The 26,950-nt window shown below is 34.9% G+C and overlaps 1 protein-coding gene across 1 annotated transcript in view; it reads right to left on the bottom strand.

Moving 5' to 3' along the window:
* Positions 1 to 26,950, bottom strand: part of Tecrl (trans-2,3-enoyl-CoA reductase like) — a 77,769-nt gene that overhangs the window by 21,396 nt on the left and 29,423 nt on the right. The window contains exons 3-7 of the mRNA XM_048446316.3: positions 17,203 to 17,247; positions 13,415 to 13,518; positions 9,203 to 9,318; positions 3,470 to 3,575; positions 732 to 804 (exon numbers count right to left, since the gene is read on the bottom strand). Of these exons, the coding sequence (XP_048302273.3) occupies positions 732 to 804; positions 3,470 to 3,575; positions 9,203 to 9,318; positions 13,415 to 13,518; positions 17,203 to 17,247 (444 nt within the window). The remainder of the gene's footprint in view (positions 1 to 731; positions 805 to 3,469; positions 3,576 to 9,202; positions 9,319 to 13,414; positions 13,519 to 17,202; positions 17,248 to 26,950) is intronic.

Here is a 26,950-nt window from a genome sequence, read left to right as displayed (position 1 = left end):
CAGTGTCTCAGATCACTTCATGTTGCCTATGCAAGGTGTAGAGCTGTCAGCTACCACTCCAGCACCCTGCCTGCCTCAATTTGTCATGTCACAGCATAATGATAATGGGTGGAATCTCTAAACTGTAGGCCTCCAAACTAAATATTGTCCTTTAAAAGGGTTGATTTGGTCATGGACTCTTTTAACAGCAATAGAAACCCTGACTAAGACAATATCAATACACATACATATACCATAAAAATATATATTATATATTTTAACCCTATATAGCAATATATGCTACACAATATGTATGTGCGTGTAGTTATAATCTTTACATACACACATAGCCTAGAGTTATTTAGTGGTGCTTGTATACCCAGGTGTTTAAGGCTGACCACTTGTAGACTATCAGGAGATTCGTTCCTTGGGAAAACTCATTCTTCCTTTCCTAGTAGCCTTAATAAATCAATGGTTATACATTCCTTTAAACTTTTGTTTTTATCAGTTCACTACATATGTTTTTGAAGCAATAAAGAGTTCCTGGAGAGAGAGAAAATATCTATGTCAGTCAAATTTTGTCTTTCAAGCCTACATGAAATTTTAGTAAATTGTGATATGGAAGAAATTGAACGTTGATATTTTTATTAATTTTTCAGTTAAGTATAAGACATTCAGTTTTATGGAATCAATAACAAAGCATGGATGTTGATAGTTTAGCATGGGTTGAGTTAAAAAGAAATTATACATACATGGTGGTGTATATCTTGGGTGATTAATATAATAAGCAATCCAAGAAGTAAATCCCCAATAAAATGCACATCCCTAGAAACAAAACAAAAAATAAAAGTTATATAAGATGCATTACACAATACATTATTTTAATGTACCCTACATTTACTCGTTCACTTTGGCACTTGAAAGTGTCTTTCATTGGTTTAGTTCTTTGAAACTTTCTTACCTATATAAAGTGCCACTGCTTACGTTAACTCCTCACCCTCTTAATCTCTTACCCACAGATACTATGTCATCTAAATCCCCTTCTCTTCCCTGTCTACGTCTTTTTTATTTTTGTTTGTTTATTTATTTCTTTTTGAAAAGTCACTAAGATTAAGCAGGATCATCCGTGTCATAATGATGGTGGGAATGGAAATGGAGAAAATGCCTTTCCCCAGAATCAGTCTACAGTCAGGAATTCATGCCTGATACTGTACACCTGGTCAAAGGCTGGTACCTGAGGAAGTCTTAAGCCCTCTAGGGGAATTTAATATAGTTTTTAACTAAGTTGTCATGGTGCAGGGCTGATTTCTAAACATTTATGTTTCTACCCTCAGACAAATGCTGTGCCCTTACTCGGAAAAGCTTCTCTTTGAGTTGAATGAGAGGGATTACAAAGACTTGGTTGGCTTGTCTCTGAACAAGACATTTATAGCATGTCTCAGAAACTTACACTGAATTTTAAATAATGAGAATGTAAGAACTGAAGGTAACAAACTATAAAAATGATCCCTGAAAATATAATCTTATAATACATGTAGGCCACACTGGCCTCAAACTTGTGATCTTCCTGTCTTTGCAACCTTTAGCAAATCCTACCTATGTGCCATCCATATGTAGGAGACAGTGATGAAGCTTAGACTATCTGTGAGGCACCTTGCAGTAGGCCTAGGATCTATCTCTGGTGCATGAGATAGCCTAATGGAGACCATTCCCTATGATGTAAATCCATGCTCAGCCTTAATGCAGCGGCAGAGGCTTGGTCTTGTCCCAACTTAATGTGCCAGACTTTGTTGACTCCCGATGGGAGTCAGTCCCTTGGGAGGAGTGGATAAATGGCATGCTGGGGGGAGGAAATGAGGGGGAACTAGAGGATGGGTGAGAGGGAGAACTGTGTTTGGAATGTAAATGAATTTTTTAAAAATAAATTATTTAATTTTAAAAAAGGAACTGGAAGGTAGGAAGTCTGTGTGATGCTGCTTTCTTCTCATAATACAGGCAATGCAAGAACGTCCTTATAGATTATGGACTGCCTACAATGAACCATAAACAGTGTTGAGCCTATCATCAGTACCACGGGACTTTATTTCTCCAACAGAACTACTAGTTATTGCAGCATATTTTTATAAAGCACTTGAACTGGATACATGGAATGCTTCTTCCCACCATAAGGCAGAGTTTAAAGCTACATTTTAGTACCTTTATGAGAGTAAACATATAACTTAATGCCATGATTTTGTTTTTAATATTAATGAGTATTTGAGACAAAGTTCAAATACAGATTGACAATTTATTTATCGAGAATGATTCATTTTCATGAGGATATTAATGAACAAAGAGAAATGACCTATAGCAAAGTATTAACGCTAGATAAAACAATGGTGCTCATAGTTAACACAAGCATATGCTGACTGATTTTAAAAGAAAGTGTCAGATGTGGTCAAAGAGGCTCAAGCATACCTTCTGCACTGTTACAAATTGATAGGTCAAAAACAAGGCTGTCTAATCATTCTAAAATTCATTTTTGTTTAAAACAATGAAACAATAAAAATGTTTTCATAGATATTTTCATGAAAGGAGTATTTGTGGTAAGAGTTTCATACCATTTTAATAATAAAATTCCAGTGGAAACATAAGTGGCATTTGAACTTGAACTGAAAACTTGAATTGTAGTATTTCCTAATCTCTGTTTTCAATAAAATATTTGAAGACTTTCCCATTTCCTTGATAGATTCTTGACATTGAACACATGTTTTGTTTTGTTTTGTTTTTTTCCTTTTTCATATGGCGGATACTAGCATCACTCTGGCAGCTATATCTACACATTACATTGTGGGTTTTTTCTTGTCAAATGGTTTTAAGGAATCTGAGTCAACGCTCACAATGAAGACCTTTCCATGCATGATGTACTTAAAACTATGCTTTTAAAAGGCCTTTCCCTGTTGGTTAACTAACATTAAGGCTCAAATAAAACCCAAGGAAAATGTCTGATATATGTTAACTCAACTAAGGAAGAGAAAAACCTAATTTTAAGAAAAAGGTGATAATCATATAGAAGATGATCCTGTTTTGTTTTTGATTGCTTGTTTTCAGCTTGACAAAAGCTAGAGTTATCTACATAGAAAGAATGGACATTGATAAAGTGTCTCTATAAGATTTGAATGTAGGCGAGCCTGAATGGGCAAACCCATGCCATTATGATTCATGGCTTTCCTGGACACAGAACAAAGCAGGCTGCACAAACAAGGAATATCAAAATATTCAGCATCACTCCTTGACTTCCGCTACTCCAGTTCCTGCCTCCAGGCTGCCCCTCAGTGATAGATTAATAAATAGAAGGTGAAATAAACTCTTTGCTCCCCAAGTTGCTTTGAGCCATACTGGGTCCCCTCCCCAGAGGAAAGAAAACCCTAACTAGTACAATGATGCAATGTATTACTATTTGTTTATCTCATAGTCAAAATAATAAACCATAACATGTCTCAGTTCTTACCTTTATCAAGTTTTTTGTAGGACTGTGTCCTGAAGAAACTTTATGGACAAATAACGTCTCCAGAAGGTGTCGAATGTAGTGGATGCAATGGCAGAAGCAAGCCAAGCTATAAAAGGAAGAAATTAATAAGCAACTAAATTGCTCTCCAGAAAGCTTTTTGCTATCTCATAGGTAACCATGGAGTTGGCCTGACCTAGCTGCCTTGAGAGGCATGCGTCCTATCCTTTTCAGATTACAGTCCATGGCTCCTGAGACACAACGTCCCTTCTAGGTCCTAAGAGACCAATGCATTCTCTCAGGTAGTGCAATATTCAGGCCACTTAATGTTTCTCGGTATGTTCTCTTAGGAGTCAAGAAAGTATAGAAGCTTGAGAGGACAATTAGTCTTAGATATTAATTTTGTGAACACCATAAGACTTTCAAACTTCACTATTTCCTGGAAACTACAACGGTACTGATCCTGGCAATTGCCATTATATTTTGTTTCAGATAAATGTATGAGATGTCTGATTGCTCTCATTAAAATTGCCACAGCCTCAGTTGTGTTGTGGTTCCTCAAAGGGCTCTGATTTAAATCCTTGTGGCTGTATCAGGTGACTTTGGGCCCATAAGAAAGCACAGGTGCTTACACGATATTATGAGACTTTTTTAAGTTCAGTTATTTTTTAAGGTTTCTGACAAGTATGTATTATATGCTTAGCACAAGGCTTGCCACACCTACTCCCCTCTTCCTTCTTGTCCTTCTCCAGACAGTAAATACTTGTGCCTGCAATATTATTTCTGCTTCCTGTCATATGCAGATAGATATGTATCTATAATTATATATGCATAGATTATAGCACATATTTTAATTTTAAAGTATTTCACAATGTCTCATTTAACAAGAAATTTTATTTAGTGCTAATTAACCATATTTGTTTACTTATTTTTCTAAACAACTTCAAATTTTATTTATTGACTAAACTAAAACAAATATATCAAAATTAACTTCTTATGATACAAGAAACATTCCATATCAGTCATAAAGGTTTTTTTACCCATATATCCTAAGAGGAGGAACAAAAATAATAACTAACAATGCTTTCATAATAAACTGACTGGAGATGGAAGCAGAGAATGAACAAGTTTAAAAAGTATGCAATGCCTGAATTGTGTGCAGTTGACATTTTGAAATATTCAAAACTACTTTTTAATTGTTTGGTTGTCCTTTAGCAATTGCTATAAGATTGAGAAGGTTTGACTTTCATTTGCTATGTTATCGTAAAGCATCCTTTATTTGACTTGTCTACCTGACAGGTTTCCATATTTGTGTCGTCTGATGCTTGTTTCCCTTGCAATTTAAGTCTCCCCCTCTTGCCATTTTTACATAGCTAGCATTTTGAAAGTAATTATCAAATGTCTTTTAGTGTGGCCAATTTCCCTGGATATAATTAAAAGGATTTATTTTCTGCTAACATATTTAACTATTTTATTGGAAGTAAAAAGTAAAATGTTTATAGAAATTGATTGTTCTTTAAAAATCTTAAAATAAACATCATTTGAAGATAATATACTTTAAGCAATTGAGTGGATTAAACATTTAAAGATATCATTTATTCTTTTTAATATAAGACTTTTAGTTTAGTGATCAGAGTAAGCGCTGTTTTGAAAAAAAATACTGTGTGTGGTAGTGACAGGAATGAAAATAAAGCACGAAAAAATAACCACATATAACTAAGCAAAATGTTTATGATACCAGGTAAAATTCCCTCCAACTTGCTAGGCCTTCAGTCCAATTAGAGGGCTATCAGTAATACCCAAGATAGAAGTGCCACTAATACATCCTTGAGTATATTTTGCCAAGCCAGCCATTGAAGTGTCTTGTAAAGTTGCAGCAGTATATGACTATTGATTGTTCTGCTCTCTGGCCATCTTACATACTTCGTTGCGTTACTATGACAACTGTGTCTCAGGCAGTAGTCTTCCAGGTCTATTCCAACTGGATTCCTCCAACTTGAATGTCCAAGATCTGTGGTGTATTCATCAAGAAGGCCTGGAAATTAAGTTGTTTGATGCTTCCAATGACAGTCATAACAGTCTAGGTTAATTTTGTAACTTCTTTGCTACCTCTGATTAGCACTTCATCGTAAACATATTCTTACTCTCAAGTGGTGTTGTTTTGAGATCACCTGCTTTTGAGTCAGGTAAAATGTTTCATAAATCTCTGATAAATTGTTCAGACCTGTGCAACTAAATGAAATTATTTGTAGAAGCTTTACCTTTTTGTGCTTTGGAAAATATGTGGTATATGTTACCAAAATTTTAATAGACATGTATGTGTTTAACAGTAGTAATCACTGTCAGTTCACTTGAGACTGATCATCCTCCACGTAGTGCTGTATATTTTAGAATTCAGTGTTAAAATACAAGTGTCATTACCTTCTTCTTCCAAGGTCTTCAGCTCACTCTCTAAATAAATTATAAATTCTATTCTAAATGAAGCGATTAATATTTCAAAGCTTTCTTGACAAGCTATTATTAGCAAGAATCAATTTCTTGTTTTTCCTCTGTGAACAGCTACATTAGTCAGCCTTCTGTTTTTACAGTGCACTAAACTACTTTGTATCACAAATCACTTTCAAAAAAGAACAGTTGTCAGATTCACTAGTTGAAATCTGACCCATTAGTTAAAGAGGTGAAATAAACATGTACATAATGGATTCATAATTCAGGTCATTCAAATTATTCCAATGAGCCATAAATAATCAATGAGCCTTATAAGCCACACCATGTCAACAATTTACTGCATCTATTGTTGAAGTTAAATTCAAATGAGGAAAAATTATCAGAATGATCACAGTAAGAGTTTAAAGCAGTAAATTGTTTAAAAGCAAGTCAAACTAGCAAGACTTATGGAAGTCACTGGAATGATTAAGTGAAAATGTTTTGACATCATGTTTGGAAGATAGATAATTAAGAAGAAAGAGAGACTGGGAATTGGAAATGACATGGCAGAACAAGTTTTGTGAAGAAGTTCAGTGGAAAATCAGGACAATGATTCGTGAGCAAGGATGCAGCTCAACATCTGTGATAAGATGAATTAGTAAGGGTCAAATTTGTTATTTTGACTACTGTGTTAATTCAGTTGGAATATTTCTAAGTCATGGAATTTGACTTTTGGTTAATTTTTTCCTTGTAACATTTCTTAATATTCATTCTTATGAGAGGCTAGGAGATAGACCTGGAGAGGGAATAAGGGATGCATTTTTTCCACATAAGACTAACTACCACAGTTACAAAGCATGTTTAGATAACTTTCTACTACCAACAACAACAACAACAAAAATCATTCAAGTACTACTTAGTTTGGGGATTGCACTTACTAAAATTATCCATCAAAACTTTTTTCCACAAATAGGTCCTTTTTACGCCCCTATGCAACATTGCAAATTGTTTAAGTCATGCTCAACTTTATAATTTCAAATGTATTTTCCTGTTTTTGAATTGCATGACATGTAGTGTTTGTTGTTTGCTACTGCTTACTACCACTAACTGAGCAACACTGAACCATTTGTGCCTTAAAAAATTGTTTTGTCTTTTATCAAACTAAAACTCATTGTTCTACACTTAAATCTTCTTCAATGGAAGTTTCAACTAATGCCTGCTAGGATGGAGGAATGTTCTAAATTTAAGAAAATATGATTTAAGATTATTCAAGCTTATTATGTTTAACAGATTTAGTTCAGTTTATTTATTTATTTCTTTATTTATTGTATAAAAGTTCTATGTGGTAGTCACAGCTGGAACTTAGGCCCTCTGAATTGAGACTCTGGTGTTGATTCTGGCAGTGAAATCCCCATACGATTTGGTGAACTTGGTCTCTTTCCGGAGACCTGTGGTCAAATAGCTGTAGATCTTGAAGATGACATCAAAAGTGACCTTGGCAAAGCTTCCCAGAGTGGCAGTGCAACCTCTCGCTGCTGTGTAGTAGTCATCCTTAATGGCCACCAGCAGCAGCTTCTTAGGAATAGAAGCAGAGAAGATGACAATGCCTCTGTGCAGGGACCAGCACAAAGACACACTGGATTGTTACCCTGCACAGAATAGGGTAAGATTTTCCATTCTTGTTCCTGTAGAATCCACTTTTCACAGCGGTGGTAGAAACCTTTACAAGATACCAAAATAGTGGTCTCTGATATCGGTAGCTACCTTCTTGAAACACTCAGCATCAAGACTAGCATGACCATTATAGTTTCCAATAGTGGCAAAAGTTGTGAACCTGGTCTGCTTGTAATCTGTAATTTGCTCCCTCAACTCTGATTCTGTTTCACCAGAAATCATCAACAGGTATAGGAGGTCCTTCTGTATCTGTGTTGCTTTCATTGGTTGAATAAAGAAACTGCCTTGGCCTTTTGATAGGGCAACACTTAGGTAGGTGAGGAGACAGAATGGAAATCTGGGAGGAAGAAGGGCAGAGATGAGATGCCATGGTTCTCCTACCCAAGATGGATGCTGGTTAGACTCATGCCAGTAAACCACAGTCAAGTGGTGATACAGATTATTAGAAATAGGTTAAATCAAGATATGAGAGTTAGCCAATAGGAGGCTAGAGATTATGGGCCAGACAGTAATTTAATTAATACAATTTCTGTGTGATTATGTCAGGGGTTAAGCTAGTCGGGTGGGATGAAACAAAAGGACCTGCTCTCCCTACATCAACTGTGAAGAACTACACTTCAGTATGTTTTTCACAGACCTGTCTGGACTGTAGCTTTTTCTCTGGGGGGAGGGTGTTGTCACGGTAGCTTTCAATGTTTCTCATTCTCAGTTATGAATATACTGTTATTGATATCACTCCAAAAGAAGCTTCTTTCCCCATAACAGCAGCAACAGCATGGATCATGATCTTCCACACATGGTTCCAGTGGGCAGCATGAACCATAGACATCAGCATGACTTCCTGATGTTTAGACCCTCGTCTTTTAAGGATTTTCCAGGAAAATATCAACAACCTTGGATTGCTTAATGGGTATGGATTACAGGTGGATCTCTTCCAGGGACATTATCTTCACATCCTTGACGATATGGCCCAGCTTGGTGAGAGGAGTGAACTCCTTGTTTTTGTATATATCTCAAAGAGTCTGGTGGTGACCTTGGTCTTCGCTTTTAAAACAGCAGCAGAATCCTCCAAGAATGCACAGAGGCCTCCAAGGGCTGGACTCTTGGTCCTTTGGGTCATCTCATTAATCCATTGTCATCCAAATTTGTTGTTTTCCTAAAGAAAATGGTCTTGTTTTTGAGACAGGATCTTTCCTTGTAGCCCCTGGCTGTGCTGATACTCATTATATAGAAGAGATTGTCTTCAAAACTCACTGAAATCATCCTTTCTCTTCCTCCCCCAGCATGCTGGCATTTAAGCTGTGTTCCACAATGCCAGGTCCTTCAATTTTATTTTATAATAGCTGTATGAATTAGTAAAAATTATACTATGCACCATAGAAATTATATATACAAATATTTCTGCATTATACTTATGTAGTTCAACATATTTTCTTCATGACTTGATGAAAGCTATGACTCAGCCATGCATAGAAATTGTTCTCTTATACTGTGCTGAGTGCTAAAACATGTGGTCCAAAAGTCAGATTAACTTTAACTCTTGGTGTCTTTATCTGACAAAGTAATTATGGAAAAGTAATCACATCATCATTATGGGTCTTTCTGTCACCTTTTGTGTTCCCATGTGTCACTTACTGTACCACAGGGTGTCGAGGCCTTCGAGAACTCTCCTTAACATCATATATGTATGAGCTCCTCAAGTAGAAAAGAATGTATATAAGTAGAGGTCCTGAGTATTCAGCCAAAAAGACCTAAAAATAGAAAGTAGATTTGTATTAAAAAATAGTTTTGTAAATATTTGAAGAGTTACATATATAAGCATTCATCAAATACATGAGATGATGAAATATGTTAATAGATAATAACTTAAAAACAAACTATATACTGCTATAAATTAATCTTGCTTAGAAGAGTTCATTTAGAGCTAAGAAAATGGATAAATGTAGAGAAAATTTTAAAAAAATAATTTTAAACAATTATTTTATTTTAATGTGTTCGCAAATGAAAGCATACGCAGTTATGTTAATGTAGTTACTCACACAAGCATTTTCCACGTACCAAACTTTATGCATCTCAGTGAATATATATATTATTATATATATTATAATATATATATATATTATAATGGTCATTCTGAGGCAGTGAATTTCACATATTCAGTATTCATTATACTTTTAGGTACATATCGACCACAAACACACAAAAAGTGACAGATTTAAAACTAGAAAAACACTTGAGTTATATCCTCTAATTTTGAACTGAGAAACAGACTTTAATAGAAATAATGCAAAATAAATTTTTTTTATTAAGTAATTAATTTTAAATTTACTTTTCATTTTGCCTACCCATTCCATCTTCTATATGAAATGTCCTACTGAAAAAAAAAGTGACAGTATCTACTTTTTCCATTTTTCATTTTCTTTGCCAGATAATTCCTTCATTAACTCAATTAACTTGATCATCATTAAAATTAAAAATCGGAAATGTTATGCCCTATGATACTTAGATTTAGGTGTCAACTAGACATATTTTGCAATTACTTGGGAGCAGAATCTTAATGAGATATTTTCCTTGCTGTATTCTTCTGTGGGCCTAGTTGTTGAAGATTGCCTTATTTAAATTAATTTATCTAGAAAGGCTCAGCTTATTGTGTGCAATACTGAATTTGAGTCAAGATGATCATGAATTTAAAACCACTCTTGGTTACATATAAGACTAAGTACCTACATGCTCATATATTTACATATTTATATAATTATGTATTGTATGTGAGCATATATCTAGGTTTATATAATAGAGTATGTAATGCAATTACATAGTTACATATATATTCTTGTGTTTCTTTAGCTATAATTCTACTAGCAATGTATATACCGTGAGTCAAAAAAGACTAGTGATAATACAAACTGTAAAACATAAGATAATATAAATTTCATAAAAGAATTTATTAAGTTATATTCTATGATATATCTCATTATTGAAATGCAATGATATTGTTGTGCTGAGCATGCTGGAGCAAATGTCTAACCCAACATTTGGGAGAATGCGGCTGTAGAATGCCATGAGGTGGAAGTTAGCTAGACGGGGTGCAATGAGACCCCATCTAAGTAAGAAAGGAAGAACAACAGAGAGAGAGAGAGAGAGAAAGAACAAGCAATAAGAGAGAGATGGTGAGATTATTAACCATTACCAATATTCCAGAAAAATTTGAGTTATTATTTTGTGATATTGAGAAAGCTATATTCTTTATAGGAAAAAATTAAATATTTATTTCAATGTTATCTAATTAAACAAAGTCAAGTTTTAGCAAATTCTGTATGATATATTCAATATGAAAAAATGTTGTGAATAATAGTGAAATTTGATGAAAAGCCACTATAATTTAAACTAATAAAATTTTATCAGATATTATGTATAAAGTTCTTCAGAGTCAGAGGAAATTAAAGTATGTTCTTGTTTCTGTCATCTCTTAAATAAAATTCAGATAGTATGCTCACAGACATGAATTCAATTTAAAAGCCATCACTTTATTACAAACATTGTGCATGCTAAAATATAGCAGTTCAAATGGGAACTAGACGTGAATTATGAATCTTGAATACACTAAAGAATGACACTAACTTCTGGACAATATCTCTTTCAAAACATTCATTTGAGTGCAAATAAAAGGAAAGATGAAAGATACCTTATTAAACTGAAAAGGTTATCAAAAATTGTTCTATGATAAAAAGCAAAGACTGCATAGATATATTAGTGTCATAGCTAGCAAAATGGAATTGCTGTTCCAATGAAAAAATTGAAATAGAGCCCAAACAGATACTTATGCATAGACAAGCAAAGGAAGTGGTAAGGACAGACAAATTCTGGAAACTATTATAATCAGTAAGGCCTTGTTTTTATTTTGAATTCATGAACTGAACTAAAGTTCTAATTTATTTACTTTATATTATGTTAATGTACTTTTCCCTTCAATTTTCTCCACATCACACTTGCATAATGTTTTTCTTGAAATATGCATTACTTTAACTAGACAATGGAGGCTCTTGTGAGCCTTTGAAGTTGTTTATATTTGATATCTGTAGAAAAACAATTCTATGGTCCCATGGTACCAAAACTTGAGTAGCCAAATTCCTTACATAAAATGGCTTAGTATCTGCATAAAATTGCATATCTTCCATACACTGTAAAATAACACCTGGGTTATTTATATCAGGTGATACAATCTAAATGGTGTAGGAATTCTTGTGTCCCATACATTTGTAAAACAAAGAGAATCAGATTTGTTTGCGTTCAAGATTTCGGTGTTCAGCCATGGCAAGTCTTATTATAGAGAAGGCTGGTGATTGATTGAATGCATATGTCAAGTACCAGCAGGTATGCAAGACCACCTGAATTACAATGAAGAAACAAAAATCACGATACAATAATAATAAGAAAAAATGTAGTTATAAATTGAGTAGCTTTTCTACACTTAATTTTTTCTCAATGAACTTATGATTTCTTGGAAATCATCTTAGGCATTATTATGATGATGATGTTGGAAGTTTGCATTCTTATCTATATCTGTGTTTTACACCTGAAACCAATTAAGCAGCATATTTCAGAATTGTTGAAAATTCACAAAAAAACTCACAGTGATTTTAAACAACTGCAAAACAAAGTAGAGCTGTGAATTAAAAACTGTGTATTCTCTTAAAAGTAGTATCAATTTGCACTGGTGAATATCACTGATGATAGTATTATGTTAGAAAAAAATGGAATCATTTGTTTTAGTGTAACTATCATATGAATGACATAAACTATGTAAATCTTTCAGAAATACTAAGTAACTTGAACAAAGCATAATAATGAGTTAAAAGTGGAAAAAAACCCCACTATTTTAAGAAGTTTTCAGAAATCAGAAGCTACTGAGTCATTGCAAACATAATTGTTATTATTATTTGTAAAAATGGATTTTGGAGAAGTGTTTGATGCTGGCTATAAAGTCTTTAAAGAAGAACAACCAAAAATAACAACAGCACATTTTTTCCTACATGTTTTGGAAAGGAAAGTTTAAAACCCATAGATGTTATCTGTCAAGGATGAAGGCAGTTTCTAAATATGTCTCCATGAATAATAAATCTCAACAAAAAATTATTTCACCTTCATTTCTTTGTGTTAGTCTTTCTGTTTCCATATCATTAAATTCAGAAGAATCAATTTTGAGAACTACAATTGTTCTCAAAGATGGAGTGGGGCGAAAGAAACCTAAAGAACTATCCATAAACCCAAAGAAGTCTTACTTTGGGGCTGGAGAGAGGGCTTAGAGGTTAAGAGCATTGCCAGCTCTTCCAAAGGTCCTGGGTTCAATTCCCAGCAACCACATGGTGGCTCACAACCATCTGTATTGGGGTCTGGTGCCTTCTCCTCGCCTGCAGGCATACAAACATCAGGATATTGTATACATAACAAATAAATAAGTATTAAAAAAAGAAGTCTTACTTCTTTATAATTGATATTTTTGTATTAGGGCCACCTTTATATAAACTATTCTATCTACAGTTTCTAATTCCATGGAGAAGAATATCCCTGAAATATCTAGGCTTCTGGAAAAAGAAAATCTGAAGCAATATCACTCAATAGACAAAGCATAAAATAAACAGATAGATTCGTTTTTTAAGTTGAATTCACATAAAAGCCACATTTATTTCCTTTCTTTAACTACAAATGTCTAGTGCTTCAATCAAACCTTTGCCACTGATTTCACTATAGCTGTAGTAGAATTCTTATTCCTGCAAGGAAAGGACCTTAAATATAAACATAAAATTAATAAAACGGCATATATACTAAACTACAATAGACACTTACTGTGGTCCAACTGACTTGTCGACCTAAGTCTGTAAAATAGAGTGTGATAATTGAGGAAGCTGCAACACTTTGAATAGTGACATAGTCCTTCAAAAAAGGGCCTCCTGAAATAAAGCAATGAGAAAGTGCTATTTAAATATAATTTCATGGTACAGTGACAAAGAGTTTCTTAATATGAAACTGGTGATGACTACTTGGGATTTGAATTATGTAATCATTACATAACAAATATGAACATTATAAGACAGAATCATCCCATTTGAATAATCTGTGTGTACTAACTCTCCTCATCCACAAAGTTTTCAAAAATTTTGGTGAAAAATATGGACTGTTTTTAGATTTCATGAAAAGATGGAAGGGAGATGACATGAGAAATTTCCGACAAAACTCAACTCAACAATCACTCAGCTCCAGCTTTAGTGTGTCTTAAGCAGATAATCTAGGGAATAGGGGTGTGTGTGTGTGTGTGTGTGTGTGTGTGTGTGTGTGTTGTATGTGTATGTGAGTGTGAATGGAAGTAGCTCTAAGCATCATTTTTGCTGACTTATTATATAGCTACAGAGAATGAATACGGCATTAGAAACAATCTGCAATCAAAATGTTCAATACTACTATGACATTGACAATAATGCATAAGACCATAGAATATTTGTAAAATAAAAATTAGGATCTTTTTTATCATTGAAAATATGTTGAAAACTTTCTGACAGACCTTTATTGGGTTCTTTAATAGGGAAATCAATTTATGTTCTGCTATTTTCTTTGAAAACTTCAAATAGCAGCACTCTGAATTTTTTTAGTTGTTTAGTGTATTTCAAACAATATGAATTTTTGAAAATAAAAAAACAGATACATCATAAATCATACCAACCTCTGTGTGTGTGTGTGTGTGTGTGTGTGTGTGTGTGTGTATAGGAGAGATGTCTATGTACATCCTCCTTTGCATGTGTGGTTGGAAGACAGAAATTGGCCTCAATATTTCTTTCATTTTTCCATTTCTGTTCTTAATTCCAGCTTGCCTTCAAACTCTCAGGATGGTCCTGACATTACCACACTCAGCCAGTTCCTGGATTATAGCTACATACCCTCAATCTGTCTGTTACTCCAGTGCTGAGAATACAAATTTGAATAACAAACTCTTTATTCATTGAGCCATTTTTCCATCCTTAATCACTTATTCCATTCTCAAACTAAGGAATAAGGAGACCCATCCATTGTTTTCTCAGAAAATTTCTTTATGTCAAGGAAGAGAAATCCAGAAAAATATAGAGACAGTGAACATGCTTAGACAAAGCACCTGCCATTCCTGTAGATAATGTTTTATCCATTTAAACCCATGCTTTTTCTGTCCAAGTAAGCTCAACACAAGCCAATCTTCAGATAATTCTTCTCAACAATAAGCTAGATTTAGGAACATTTCCTACATGTAGGTGTTTGCCATAGATTTTATATGAAGGGTGTGCACTATACTTTTCTTGGTAGTTATGAAAACAAAAGCCATTTTTGCTCATGTATCATCTTTTCAGTATGTCATTTCAATACCATTTGAAGAAATCCCAGTGCACCAACCAGAACACTCCAAAACACAGTAGCACATATAAGATTTTTTTAAAAAAAAGTTTATTTAACATTTTTATATGCCAAATATTATAATTGTGGTTCAAATTAATGGCCATTCTTATTTCTGTGTCATTTTAAGTATGACTGTAGTGCTCCTCCATGACAATTGGTATCTCCAAGATGACTCTAGGAAGCTAGGGGTTTTTCCTGCTTACTTTAACTAAAAGAATATCTGAAGAGAGCTCTTGAAGCTCTAAACCTGGGCTTCAAAAAATTCTTGAACATGGTGGTGACACACGCTTTTAATCCCAGCATTCAGGAGGCAAAGGCAGGAGGAACTCTGTGAGTTCAAGGCCAGTGTAGTTAGCCTGAGGAGCTAGTTTCTGTACAGTCAAAGCTGTTACACAGAGAAAACTTTTCTCGAGAAATCAAAAAAGGAAAGAAAAATCTTAAATGCCACTCTGCTCAGCACACATACAACCACTCCATCTTTGTTTGTTCTGTTTGTTCTACTAAACAGGAGCAGATTACTTAGCTAATAACGAAGATGTTGCTATCTTGTGCATGTTAGACCAACCATGTGCTAAACGGTAATTGCAGCTGAATGTGTGAGTTTAGCCAAGTTCAGCAAACTACAACTGGCTTGGAAGAATCACTGGTAAAAAAATAATACTGAGTTTTGTTTAAGCATTATATGCTGTATAAGAAAATTAATATTTTAATTTAATAAGGAGATTTGTCAGTGATTAAATTATATGGTCAACTGTATTCTAGTAGCACTTATCTGTAGTGATTGTGGTGCTGGTTGGTACTGGACAGATCTTTGCTCCTCCTATGGGAAGAGTTGTAACTACTGTAGATTCATATATAACATGTTGCAATTTGGTAACTTAATCTAATTTCACACTTCAAAAACTTTGTAGAGTCTATGCTCTGCAAAGGTGGCCCATCTCTTACAAAAGCTCACTTCTTTAACAGAGGGACAAAGTTTGGCTCCCCCACCCATGCTGAGTAAGTCAAAACCATCTGCAATTTCAGCTCCAGGAATTCCTATTCTTTCTTTTGGCTTCTCTGGGATTTCTGAGGACACACCACACATGACACAGACACACATACACAAAGAGATTCATAGATACTGTTGACTTTTGCTCTTGAGTATGCATGACAATAAATGTTCCATAGAGAGATAAGTAGAAAAGTCGGCGTCTCTTTTCACGATACACTGCTTACTTCAATGAATTAACTCACTCTCCAAAACAAACAGACAAACAAGCAAAATCATTAAATGTCTATCCAAGCCTGTAGTAAATAGTTTCAATTTGCTCAAATCACTTTTAGGTCCTAACAACCATGTGAGAAAATAGGAAATGTCTTGGCCACCAGAAAATTTGTGCTAACAAGTGCTTTAGTCCCTTGGAGTATGATGTCAATGGACACTGGTGCCTGTTGCACTTTCCCACAGTCTTTGTGTTAGGGATTTGTTCAAATAATACAGCCATCTATTTTTGCACAACTGTAGACAGTGGAGGTACATAGAAAAAAACCAAACCTTTTGCTTTTTTGAAAGTGAGTAGGAATTTACTTTGAAAATCTGATTATGATACATTTCAGACTAAAATTACTTGAATTCTAAACTGCAGTAGGTTCCTATATTTTCCATATAAGGTCTCCAGAAAAAAGTATAGGAATTTGACTTAAGTTTTAGTGATATTTGAGCGTAGAGATCATGATAATTAGCAAAGGAATAAGAAAATTGACTTATTTTTTAGTTAATGTATTTTAAGAGGTAAATCTTGAATAAGTGCTTTCTATAAATGCAATACCAATTTTTCTAATTTGTACTTGACATACCTTGTAAAAATCCAATTATATGTTTTAGCTGTCAATAAACAGAAATTTTAAATGTGAGGTCCAGTAGACGCAATGTCAATAACACTGGTTCTTAGGTAGGACACATAAATACACTTATCTGTTGAAATTCTGGAAATGTAATGTTTATTAGTGGATGTTGCATTTTCTTTAACTTCATTATTTTTTCCTTTCTTTATCATAGAATTCTATTTATGGATTCAAAATAAGAATTAAAAATAATGTTCAAAGAAGAATGGAGAAGCCCTGGAGTAGTAGACTCAAATGATATGGTATTTACTTACATAGACTATGTCATAAATGTGAGGTCAGAAGACAGATTCTAAACTAAAAAGTTGACTGGTTGAAATTGGTCTTACCATATTCTAATTGCAGGCCAACTCGGGAAGGGTACCACTTTGGACCTGTACAGTGAAAAAGAAAATGTAATCATTAGCCAAAATAGAAATTTAGCTTGACGATATAGAGGTTCTTAGGGAAGTCAAGTTCCCTGCTGGAAAGGGAATAAAGCACTCATTCGGTATCAAACACAGACACAGTGGTTCCCATTGTCAGGGTCCTGACTAGCAGTGGTGAGAGGTGCCTGGATGTAATGGTGATTTGTCAAGGCATACTAGGTTATGAGCATGTACCAAACCTTATGGTCCCAGACAAGGAAATATATTAGATAATGAATTCTTAAATGAAATTTATGTATTTATGTAAAATAATGACTTCTGATTTTATTGAAAATCCCACAAAATTTGACACCTAAAAATATTTTACCCCTTTAGGAGTAGTGTACTATCTCACAATGATTGCCACAGTGTTAGGTTCTCCATCGGAATGGTATCTACAGAAATAGAGTGCTCCATCCAAATGAGATGCATGATTGACTTTTGATGTGGGAGTCCCCTTTATGGGCTGTGATTACTCTTAATGAATAAAGAAACTGCCTTGGCCTGTTGACAGAAAGAAGTTAGGTAGGCAGGGAGGACTGAACTGAATGCTAGGAGAAAGAAGGCAGAGTCAGAGAGATGCTGAAATTTTGCTGGTAGGCCAGGACCTCATGGTGATACACAGATTAATGGAGATGGGTTAAATTAAGATGTAAGTGTTAGCCAACAAGAAGTTTTAGCTAATGGGCCAAGCCGTGTTTTAATTAATACAGTTTCTGTGTGATTATTTCAGGTGTAAGCTAGCCAGGCAGCCAGGAAGAACTAGCAGCCCCCTCCTCCAACAGACTTTCACTGTTGTGAATGCATTAATTACAGAAAGAATGTCAGTTTACATAGTCTTTTTGGAAAATCTACATGGATGGGTAGAATAATATTTTCTTTACAGTAAGTACTGGACATTTTTATAACATATTGCAGTGCTGAAAAAATGATTTAAAAATTTAATGATAATCATATTTAATGAACTTAAATATATTTTGGAGTAAATGCCAAGCAATTGTATCTAATAGAACATTAATAAGTTTATTTTCAAGAAAATTCTATCATTATCATTTTCTGAAATAATACATTTAATTATTTTTATAAGAACTGAAACAACTGTATCTTGGAGTTCTTTTCAGAAAAAAAAAGCCTCAAATAATGACAGGCAAACTTAGTAATTATGAAAGTATGGCCTTTACCTTAGACTTGTTCACAGATAGCTCTTATAACCTGCTTCTATTAATCTACATTTTGTCACATGGATTTTTCTCTCTCTCCCCCTTTGTATCAGCAACTTTTGTACATTCCCATTTTCATTGGAGAAATATTCTAAAAAATAATATTCTAAAAAAATTATGTCATTCAGACATTAAGGTTATGGAGGCTTACTCATAAACAAACCAAGGGATAGAAATTATTAAGATTACACATAAATACTGTAACATTTATTTCTTTTAGATAGTTTTTAGGTAAAGGAATCATTTTATTTCAGCTTGTATATTAACTATCAAAATTATTACATCTACAATGATTTATAGTTTTTAATTGTATGCCAGTTTTGTTTATTAAAAATACTTTTAAAAGATAAACAATAGTTTTCCTACCATGTAACCTACATACAAATAAAATAGGATGAAAGCAAATGATACAGAAGACTGAAAAGATTTAATTGAGCCTGTGATGACACTTGATATTGAACCAAATACAAGCCTTTGAGGATCCGCTTACATGTGACAGACAGATAATGACCCCCATAGTAGATGTATATAAGCAGTCAGGTTCTATTATTTCAAGAATAGCCATTGAAAATGTCAGTTTCAATAGCAACCTATAATGCCACCGTGTGTAGAAATGCAAAATCAAAAATAAATGTTGTAACTATTATTCTAAACATTTAGCCTATTTAGCTTTTCCTTATGAATTAGATGCTATATATTAGCTTGGAAAATGAAAAATATACATATATATTAATAACAATTATATTCAGTTATTATTTATTTAGTATAATTTTTACTTATTAACATCATCAATATCTGTTAAATTATAAAGAACTTTAAATGCATAAGGGTTCTTAGCCTGTTTTAACAACTTGAAGGTTAACAATTCAGAAGATAGATCATGGTGTGCAGTAAAATTGTTCCTATAGCAGTCATAATGAAGGTGATAACATCTTATCAGTTTCAACATTAAACTCACCTTACACAGTAGCTATTGTACTCGGACCACAACTTAGAGTTCTTTTCTTACACTACTAAATCACACTGTAAATAAATGAAACGTTGCCAACAGCAACATAAATTTAACTAAATTCCTTATCATCAATGATTAACTTGAATTGTGAAGATATAATGTTATCAATGTACCTATAATATTATAACATTTTTAAAGAGGTAATACATGTGGGAAATCAAAATAGATAGACAAATAGTAATACAAAGTATCCAATTTATAATAATATAGCCTAGTACAGTATGTATCTAATAACACAGAATAATTCAGAATTCACTCTCAGAAAATGAATAAAGGCAGGAGAGCTATGAAGTACTAAATGAAGTTTGATTAGAAACAGTTGAACAAAACAGTGGGTCATAATAAAATGTGTCTTTTATAGTTCAGCAAGAATTAAAATGAATATAAATACTAAAAATAAATAAGGATAGGATGTTATTAAAACCAAATTAAAATATTTATTACAAATCTTTTCATCTATAAAATAAACTTGACTTAATGTACAGTAACTTTCTAGATTAAATAAAAATAATTGGAAATGTGCTTGAAAACCCATCATGAGCTTAACGGTTTCCAGGTGTATTTCAAATGACATTCTATTCAATATAATTTTCCTAAGACAACTAAGAAAACTGAGAGCATGAAGCAAGCATGTGAGCCGAACATCAACAGACTAAAGAAAGAAATTTCCTAAAAACATGTTATAATAGAGGTAGTGCGCTTTTATTAAATGAAATGTGCATACACTCTGCACCTGCTTTTAGAATTTAGAAAGATAAAAATGAGGCCATTCATAGAAGATGTAAAACATGATAATTAGAGATGGTTTCACAAGCTGTTTCTGAAATGAAGCATGTGTTCATCTGAAAGAAAAAATGTTTAGAAATGAAAATCATGCCTATCTAACCCCTCAAAACTTTAAATAGACCTGGCATAATTTAACAGCATAGCTGGTAGGTTAATTGGAAGAAAGAAGTTTTATTTTTTAACATGGAAAGTATGTTTTATTTTTCTTTACTTTTCACATTTTATTAGATTTTTTTTTAAAAAAATTACAAATCCTAATTCCCACTCCCTCCGCTTCTCCCATTCCCTTCACACACCCTCCCACCCCAGCCCCTAAGAGAGGGTAAGGAACTTTGCTTTGTGGAAGGTCCAAGGCCCTCCCTACTACATCGAGGCTTAATAAGGTATACATTCAAAGAGAATAGGATCCCAACAAGCCAGTACATGCAGTAGAGATAAATCCCAGTGCCACTGCCAGTGGCCCCTCAGTCTGCCCCAGCCATACATCTGTCAAACACATTCAAGGGTTTGGTCCTATGCTTGTCTCTTCCCAGTCAACTGGACTTGGTGATCTCCCATTAGCTCAGGTAAACTGTTTCAGTAGACGAACCCTTCATGGTCTTGACTTCCTTGCACATATTCTCATTCCTTCTACTATTCAACCAGACTTTGGGAGCTCCGTACAGTGCTCTGATGTGGATCTCTGCCTCTGTTTCCATCTGTTGTTGGACAAAGGTTCTATGGTGATATTTAATATAATCATCAGTCTGACTACAGGCAAGGCCAGTTCAGGTACCCTCTTCTCTATTACTTAGGGTTTTAGCTGGGTTCATCCTTGAGGATTCCAGAAATTTTTCCAGAGTCAGGTTTCTTGCTAACTCCATAATGGCTCCCTCAGTCAAGATATCTCTTTCTGTGCTCTCATATCTGTCATTCCTCCATCTTGACTATCCCATTCCCTCAAGTTCTCGTCAACCCTCCCCATCTCCCTTCCTCTTCCCCTCCTCCACATCCTTTTACCCCTCACCCCACGCTCCCAATTTTGTCAGGCATTCTTCTCTGTTTCCAATATCCAGGTAGATATGTATATGTTTTTCTTTGGGTTCACCTAATTATTTAGCTTCTCTATGATCATGAACTATAGGGTCAATGTCCTTTGTTTATTACTAGAATCGACTTATGAGTGAGTACATATTATATTCATGTTTTTGGATCTGGGCTACCTCTCTCAGGATAGTGTTTTCAAGTTCTATCCATTTGCATGCAAAATTAAGATGTCATTGTTTTTTACTGCTGAGTAGTACTCTAATGTGTATATTGCCACACTTTCTTTATCCATTCTTCAGTTGAGGGGCATCTTGGTTGTTTCCAGGTTCTAGCTCTTAAAATTATGCTGCTATGAACATGGTTAAACACAGGAAAGCATGTTTTAAAGTGAAAGTAATAGCAATTAGGTGTTTATGTGTGTGTGTGTGTGTATACACAAACTGATGTGTGTGTATATATATATATGTATATATATATATATGTTGTAATGAACAGCTACTTTCTAGATTTGATCAAAATAATGAGAAAAATGATTGAAAACTCATTATGAGTTTGACAGTTTCCAGATATTTTTCAAATACAATCTTATTCAAGATAATCTAAGACAACTAAGTAAACTGAGAACATAAAGCAAGTAATCAGAGTCACAGTAGGATAAAAGAAAGAAGATTTTCTTGATACACATAATAGATATATTGTATTCATATTAAATGAAAGCACATATACATATATGCATCATGTATATATATGATAACTATTCTTGGCTGTCAGCTACATCTACAATTAACTAAAATCCAACTGGCTGGGTACATCTGTGAGAAATTTTTCTTAATTAAAAATTTAAAATGAGAAGACCAAACTTTATATCTTTTGAGGTGGATAACTCACCTTTAATATTGAAGAGATGAAGTGTGTACTAATAAAGGAGGAAGATAACACAGACTGTGTTGTTATAGACAATGGTCAGGAAAACAGCTAAATAAAGGAGATAAGATTCAGGGTCTTCTTTTGAAAAGAAAAAAGGGGGAACTGCTGTGGGATAATGCTTTTGTACACTGTCAGGACTTGTCACTCATATTGATTTAATAAAACACCAGGTATCAAGTACAGGCAAGACAATCAGGCTAAAAGAATTCTGGGAATAGGAAAGGCAGAGACGCAGTCCCAAGCCAGATGCAGAGGAAGCAAGATGAGAATGACTTACTGAGAAAATGTACCAAGCCATGTGACTAAGCATAGGTAATAATTATGGTTTAATTTAGTTGGAATAACTAATTAATAATAAATCTGAACTATTAGGCCAGACAGTTAATACTTAATATAAGCTTTTGTGTGTTTCTTTGGACTGAACAGCTGCAGGACGAGACAGGACAGTCAACACCAAGTTGTTCTCAGGGTTTGGTTGTCTGAATGTAATTGGGCAAGAAGTGGAATATTGAGATAGAATGGACCTTGTGCTTGTTTCGAGGAATTTGGACTTTTTCACTTTGGTTGTAGAAGCAGTGGAATGCTTTAAGCACTGGTTATAGGATCACGCTAGGTGCATGAAAGACAGAGATGCTAAGAGTTATTTGAACTATAGGAGGCTCACTTAAGTGGTTTCAGAGGAGAAGAATTTAGTATGTTTCCTACAGATCACTCTTGTAATATTTTGGCGAAGAAATTTGTTACCCTTTGACCTTGTCAGAAGAGTCTGCCTGAGGCTAAAGAGCAGAAGTATAGAATAAACCCACTGACAGAAAAAAAAAATCTGAAAATGGTCCATTATAGACTCTGTCCTGTGGATACTATTGAATGAAGAATTAATAAGATTAATAAGGAAAAGGAGTAAGCTGAGCAAGGTAAATTACAAAATGAATATTTTGAGGATAAAAAGAGCAACAGGAAGTGGAATGGAGCAAAGTCCTGTGTTCAACGAGATCAACAAATAAAGAAATGAGATTGGGGGAGTGGTGACCTCAGAGCAAGATCCTACCCAGCTAGTTTCACAAGTTTTCAAATTGTGAAAATGAGCAAAAGAAAGATGTTGAAACAGGTGTTGTGGGCATACTTTTCACCTCAGTACTAGGAAGGTAGAGGCTGGTGGATCTCTGAGTTTGCGACCAGTCTGGTCTACAGAGCAAGTTTCAGGATATCTAAACTTAGGCAGTATGAAGGGCAGAAAGCTGATGAAGATGTAATTGAATGTGGGGGTTATGTCCCAGCCCCAGTAAGAAGCAATATTTGGCAGCTTTGGCCAATTGATTCTGGTTTTAGAATTTTAAGATAGAAGAAGCGGGTTATGGAATTTGCTTCCATGTCTGAAGTAAGCCACTGAGGCCTGGCATGTGTCAGGGGTGCCTATGGTTGGAAGCCCAGTAGAAAGACTATTGGCTGAAGCTGTGAAGTTAAAGCGAGGATTGCCTTGGAGAACCTAAGATGTTAGCGATGCCAGACTTGTGGGATACCTGCCAAGGAGAGCTGCTAACAGGGCATAGATCCAGTCCAAAAGAAAGAAGTTTGTTTTAGTCAACAAAGCTGAACATATTTGAATATCTAACGAGCATTTAGACATCACACATGAAGATGCAGAGTTGGAGTTTGCCAGCTGGTTTTCAGTGCTGCTTTGGAACAGTATTTCTTCACTATTCCCTCTTCCCTACATTTGGGAATGGTAATACATTTCCTGTGCTATTATGTATACTGGAAATATGTTTTTCTTTAATATTTATTTTACAGAGGATTACAGTTAAGAGATTGCAAGAATCTCAGAAGAATCTTTGAACTTTGAAACATTATTGAGACTGTAATACACTGTGGGAACTTTTGAAGTTGATTTTGCATTATGTATTTTGCATTATGATATTACAACTTTGTGATGGCCAGGGAGTGGAATGCGGTAATTTGAATGTGATTGGCCCACATAGTCTCACAAGAAGTGACACTATTACTTGGTGTGGCTTTGTGGGAGTGGGTATGGTCTTTGTTGGAGGAAGCATGTCACTGCAGTGGTGGTCTTTGAAACTTCCTCTGCTCAGGATACTGCCCATTGTGTCAATCAACATCCTGTTGACTGTAAGACATAGGACTCGCTGCTAAGCATCACATCTTCCTGTGTGCCACCAGGTTCCTTGTCATGATAATAATGTACTGAACTTCTGAACTGTAAGTGGGCTATCTTATCAAATGTTTTCTTTATAAGAGTTGTCGTGATCAGGTGTCTCTTCCCAGCAACAGAAACACTAATTAAGACAGAGGGTAAGAGTATTTGCTTTAATTAAAGAAACCACAGTTTAGTTACCAGCATCCATGTTAAGTGTCTCACAAATACCTGTAACATCACGTTCAATAATCTAACACTCTCTTCTCCTATGCTCACTTCTGTCAACACACAGTCACATACATGCAAATACACACATACACACACACACACACACACACACATCAAGTGTTATCTGAGTTTTCTGTCTTGCCTGTTTCCCACAGTCATTAAGTCTCAAAGAAATCACACAGAGGTCTACATTAATCATAAACTGATTGGCCCATTAGTTCAGGCTTCTTATTAACTCTTAGAATTTACATTAGCCCATTATTTTTATCTGTGTTAGCCACATGGCTCAGTACCTTTTTCAGCGGGGCAGGTCACATCTTGTTTCTTAGGTATCTTCCCGGACTGCAGAGGGAGCTTCCCTCTTCCCAGAATTCTCCTGTTCTCATTGATCCACCTCTACTTACTGTCTGGTTGTCCTGCCTATTCCTCCTGCCTGGCTGTTGGCCAATCAGCATTTATTTAAAACACAATTGATTAAATATAGACAGTTGTCCTGCCAACTTTCCACTTCCCCCTCTTTATTTGTTAAGCAAGAACATCCATAGTCCATTTTGGGGAATGTGGGCGTTGTTTTCCAGGCTACTTCCTGCTGATTGTGGGCACTGATAATCTTATATGGATCTAAAGAAAATTTATAATTATGATTAAGTCCTTACTGGAGTATCCTATTAATCTAGATCATCTCAGGCAGCAGTCTTAAATCTGTTCTGGATGGAGAACTCAGACATCCAAGCCATCTGTTCCTAACAGAGATTTCTCAGGTGGTATTCCTTAATCAAACTTGATTTTTCTTAACTCAGAATGAATCCACAGCCTCTCATTTCCTGTGGAAACAAAAACAAAATCTTTTCTTCAAAAAAACATATCTTTTGACTTTAATTTTGAAGTCAAGGTATTTTCAAAATTCCTATCTTGGATTACTTCAGCAGCATTTAAAAGCAAATATTTTTAGCAGCTGTTATTCCTTCTTCAGCCTTCAAATAATTCAAAGAGAGCATAATAACATACACTATTAAGATTCTCTGCGTATTTTTCATCTTTACATGGCTTTATTTTAACCTCTATTTCTTTTATTTTTAATTTTTTGCCTTTTTGAGACAGGGTTTCTCTGTGTATGTTTGGCTGTCCTGGAACTCCCTTTGTAGGCCTGGCTGTCCTTGAACTCAGAGAAATCTCCCTGCCTCTGTCTCCCAAGTGCTGGGATTAAAGTTGTGTGCCAAAACACCTTGAATTCACAGAGGTCTGTCTGCCTCTGCCTCCCAAGCTTTGGGATTAAAGGTGTATGCCACCATACCCAATTACTCTTTTCCTTTCGTTTTTATTTTAAGGACTTTAACCTTTTTCTCCCAAGCCTGCATATATTTTTAACACACTGTAAAACATTTAGAGATTTTCTTCCTCTTTGAATCTCTCTTTATTGTATCTCTCTCTCTTTTTCTGACCATGTGAGTCTTTAATTTGGTAAGAAATATGGAGAGCATTAAAGCTGTGGCTTTGACTGCTGGATCCAGCCCATTCCTTAGCTTTCTGAGATTCCAGTCTCATGGCAGAGGTACAGGCTGGAGCCATGTTTATTGCCACAACTCTATGGCATTTCAAGGTTCCTGCCACCAACAGAAAGCATGTGGTCAGCTTTTCATCAACACCAATTAAATGTTTTGTGTCAGGACCTCCTTAAAAAGCTGCAAGGTTTTGCAGCTAAACTTAGTCAAGAAGCCTCTCTTAAATGAGAGCACTTGCCTCTAGCAAGCAGAGCCCACATGAGAAAATGCTGCTATCAATAAGCCATGCTTAACTCTATTCTTTCCTGTCTAAAATGACTTCCCAGGCTATCAGACTTTATGTTGATGCAGTCGTCCACACGTTGGGCACCATTTGCTGTCTGAGTTTTCTGTCCTGCCTGGTTCCCAAAGTTGTTAGGTCTCAAAGAAATCACACAGAGGACAACATTAATCATAAACGGATTGGCCCATTAGCTCAGACTTCTTTTAACTCTTATAACTTACATTAGTCCATTATTCTTATCTGTGTTAGCACATGGCTCAGTACCTTTTTCAGTGGGGCAGGTCACATCTTGCTTCTTAGGTGTCTTCCAGGACTGCAGAGGGAGCTTCCCTCTTCCCAGAATTCTCCTGTTCTCATTAATCCACCTCTACTTACTGTCTGGTTGTCCAGCCTATACTTTCTGCTTGGCTACTGGCCAGCCATCATTTATTTAAAATATATTTGACAGAATACAGACAATTGTCCGACACCCTTCCCCCTATTTTTTTAATAAGAAACTATAAAAGAATGCAAATATGAAAAAACAGACAA

This window comes from Myodes glareolus, chromosome 8, assembly GCF_982192425.1.
Source record: "Myodes glareolus chromosome 8, mMyoGla1.1, whole genome shotgun sequence".
Classification (NCBI taxonomy): Eukaryota; Metazoa; Chordata; class Mammalia; order Rodentia; family Cricetidae; genus Myodes; species Myodes glareolus.
The sequence above is the reverse complement of the archived record's forward strand: the minus strand, read 5'-3'. Positions and strand labels throughout refer to the sequence as shown.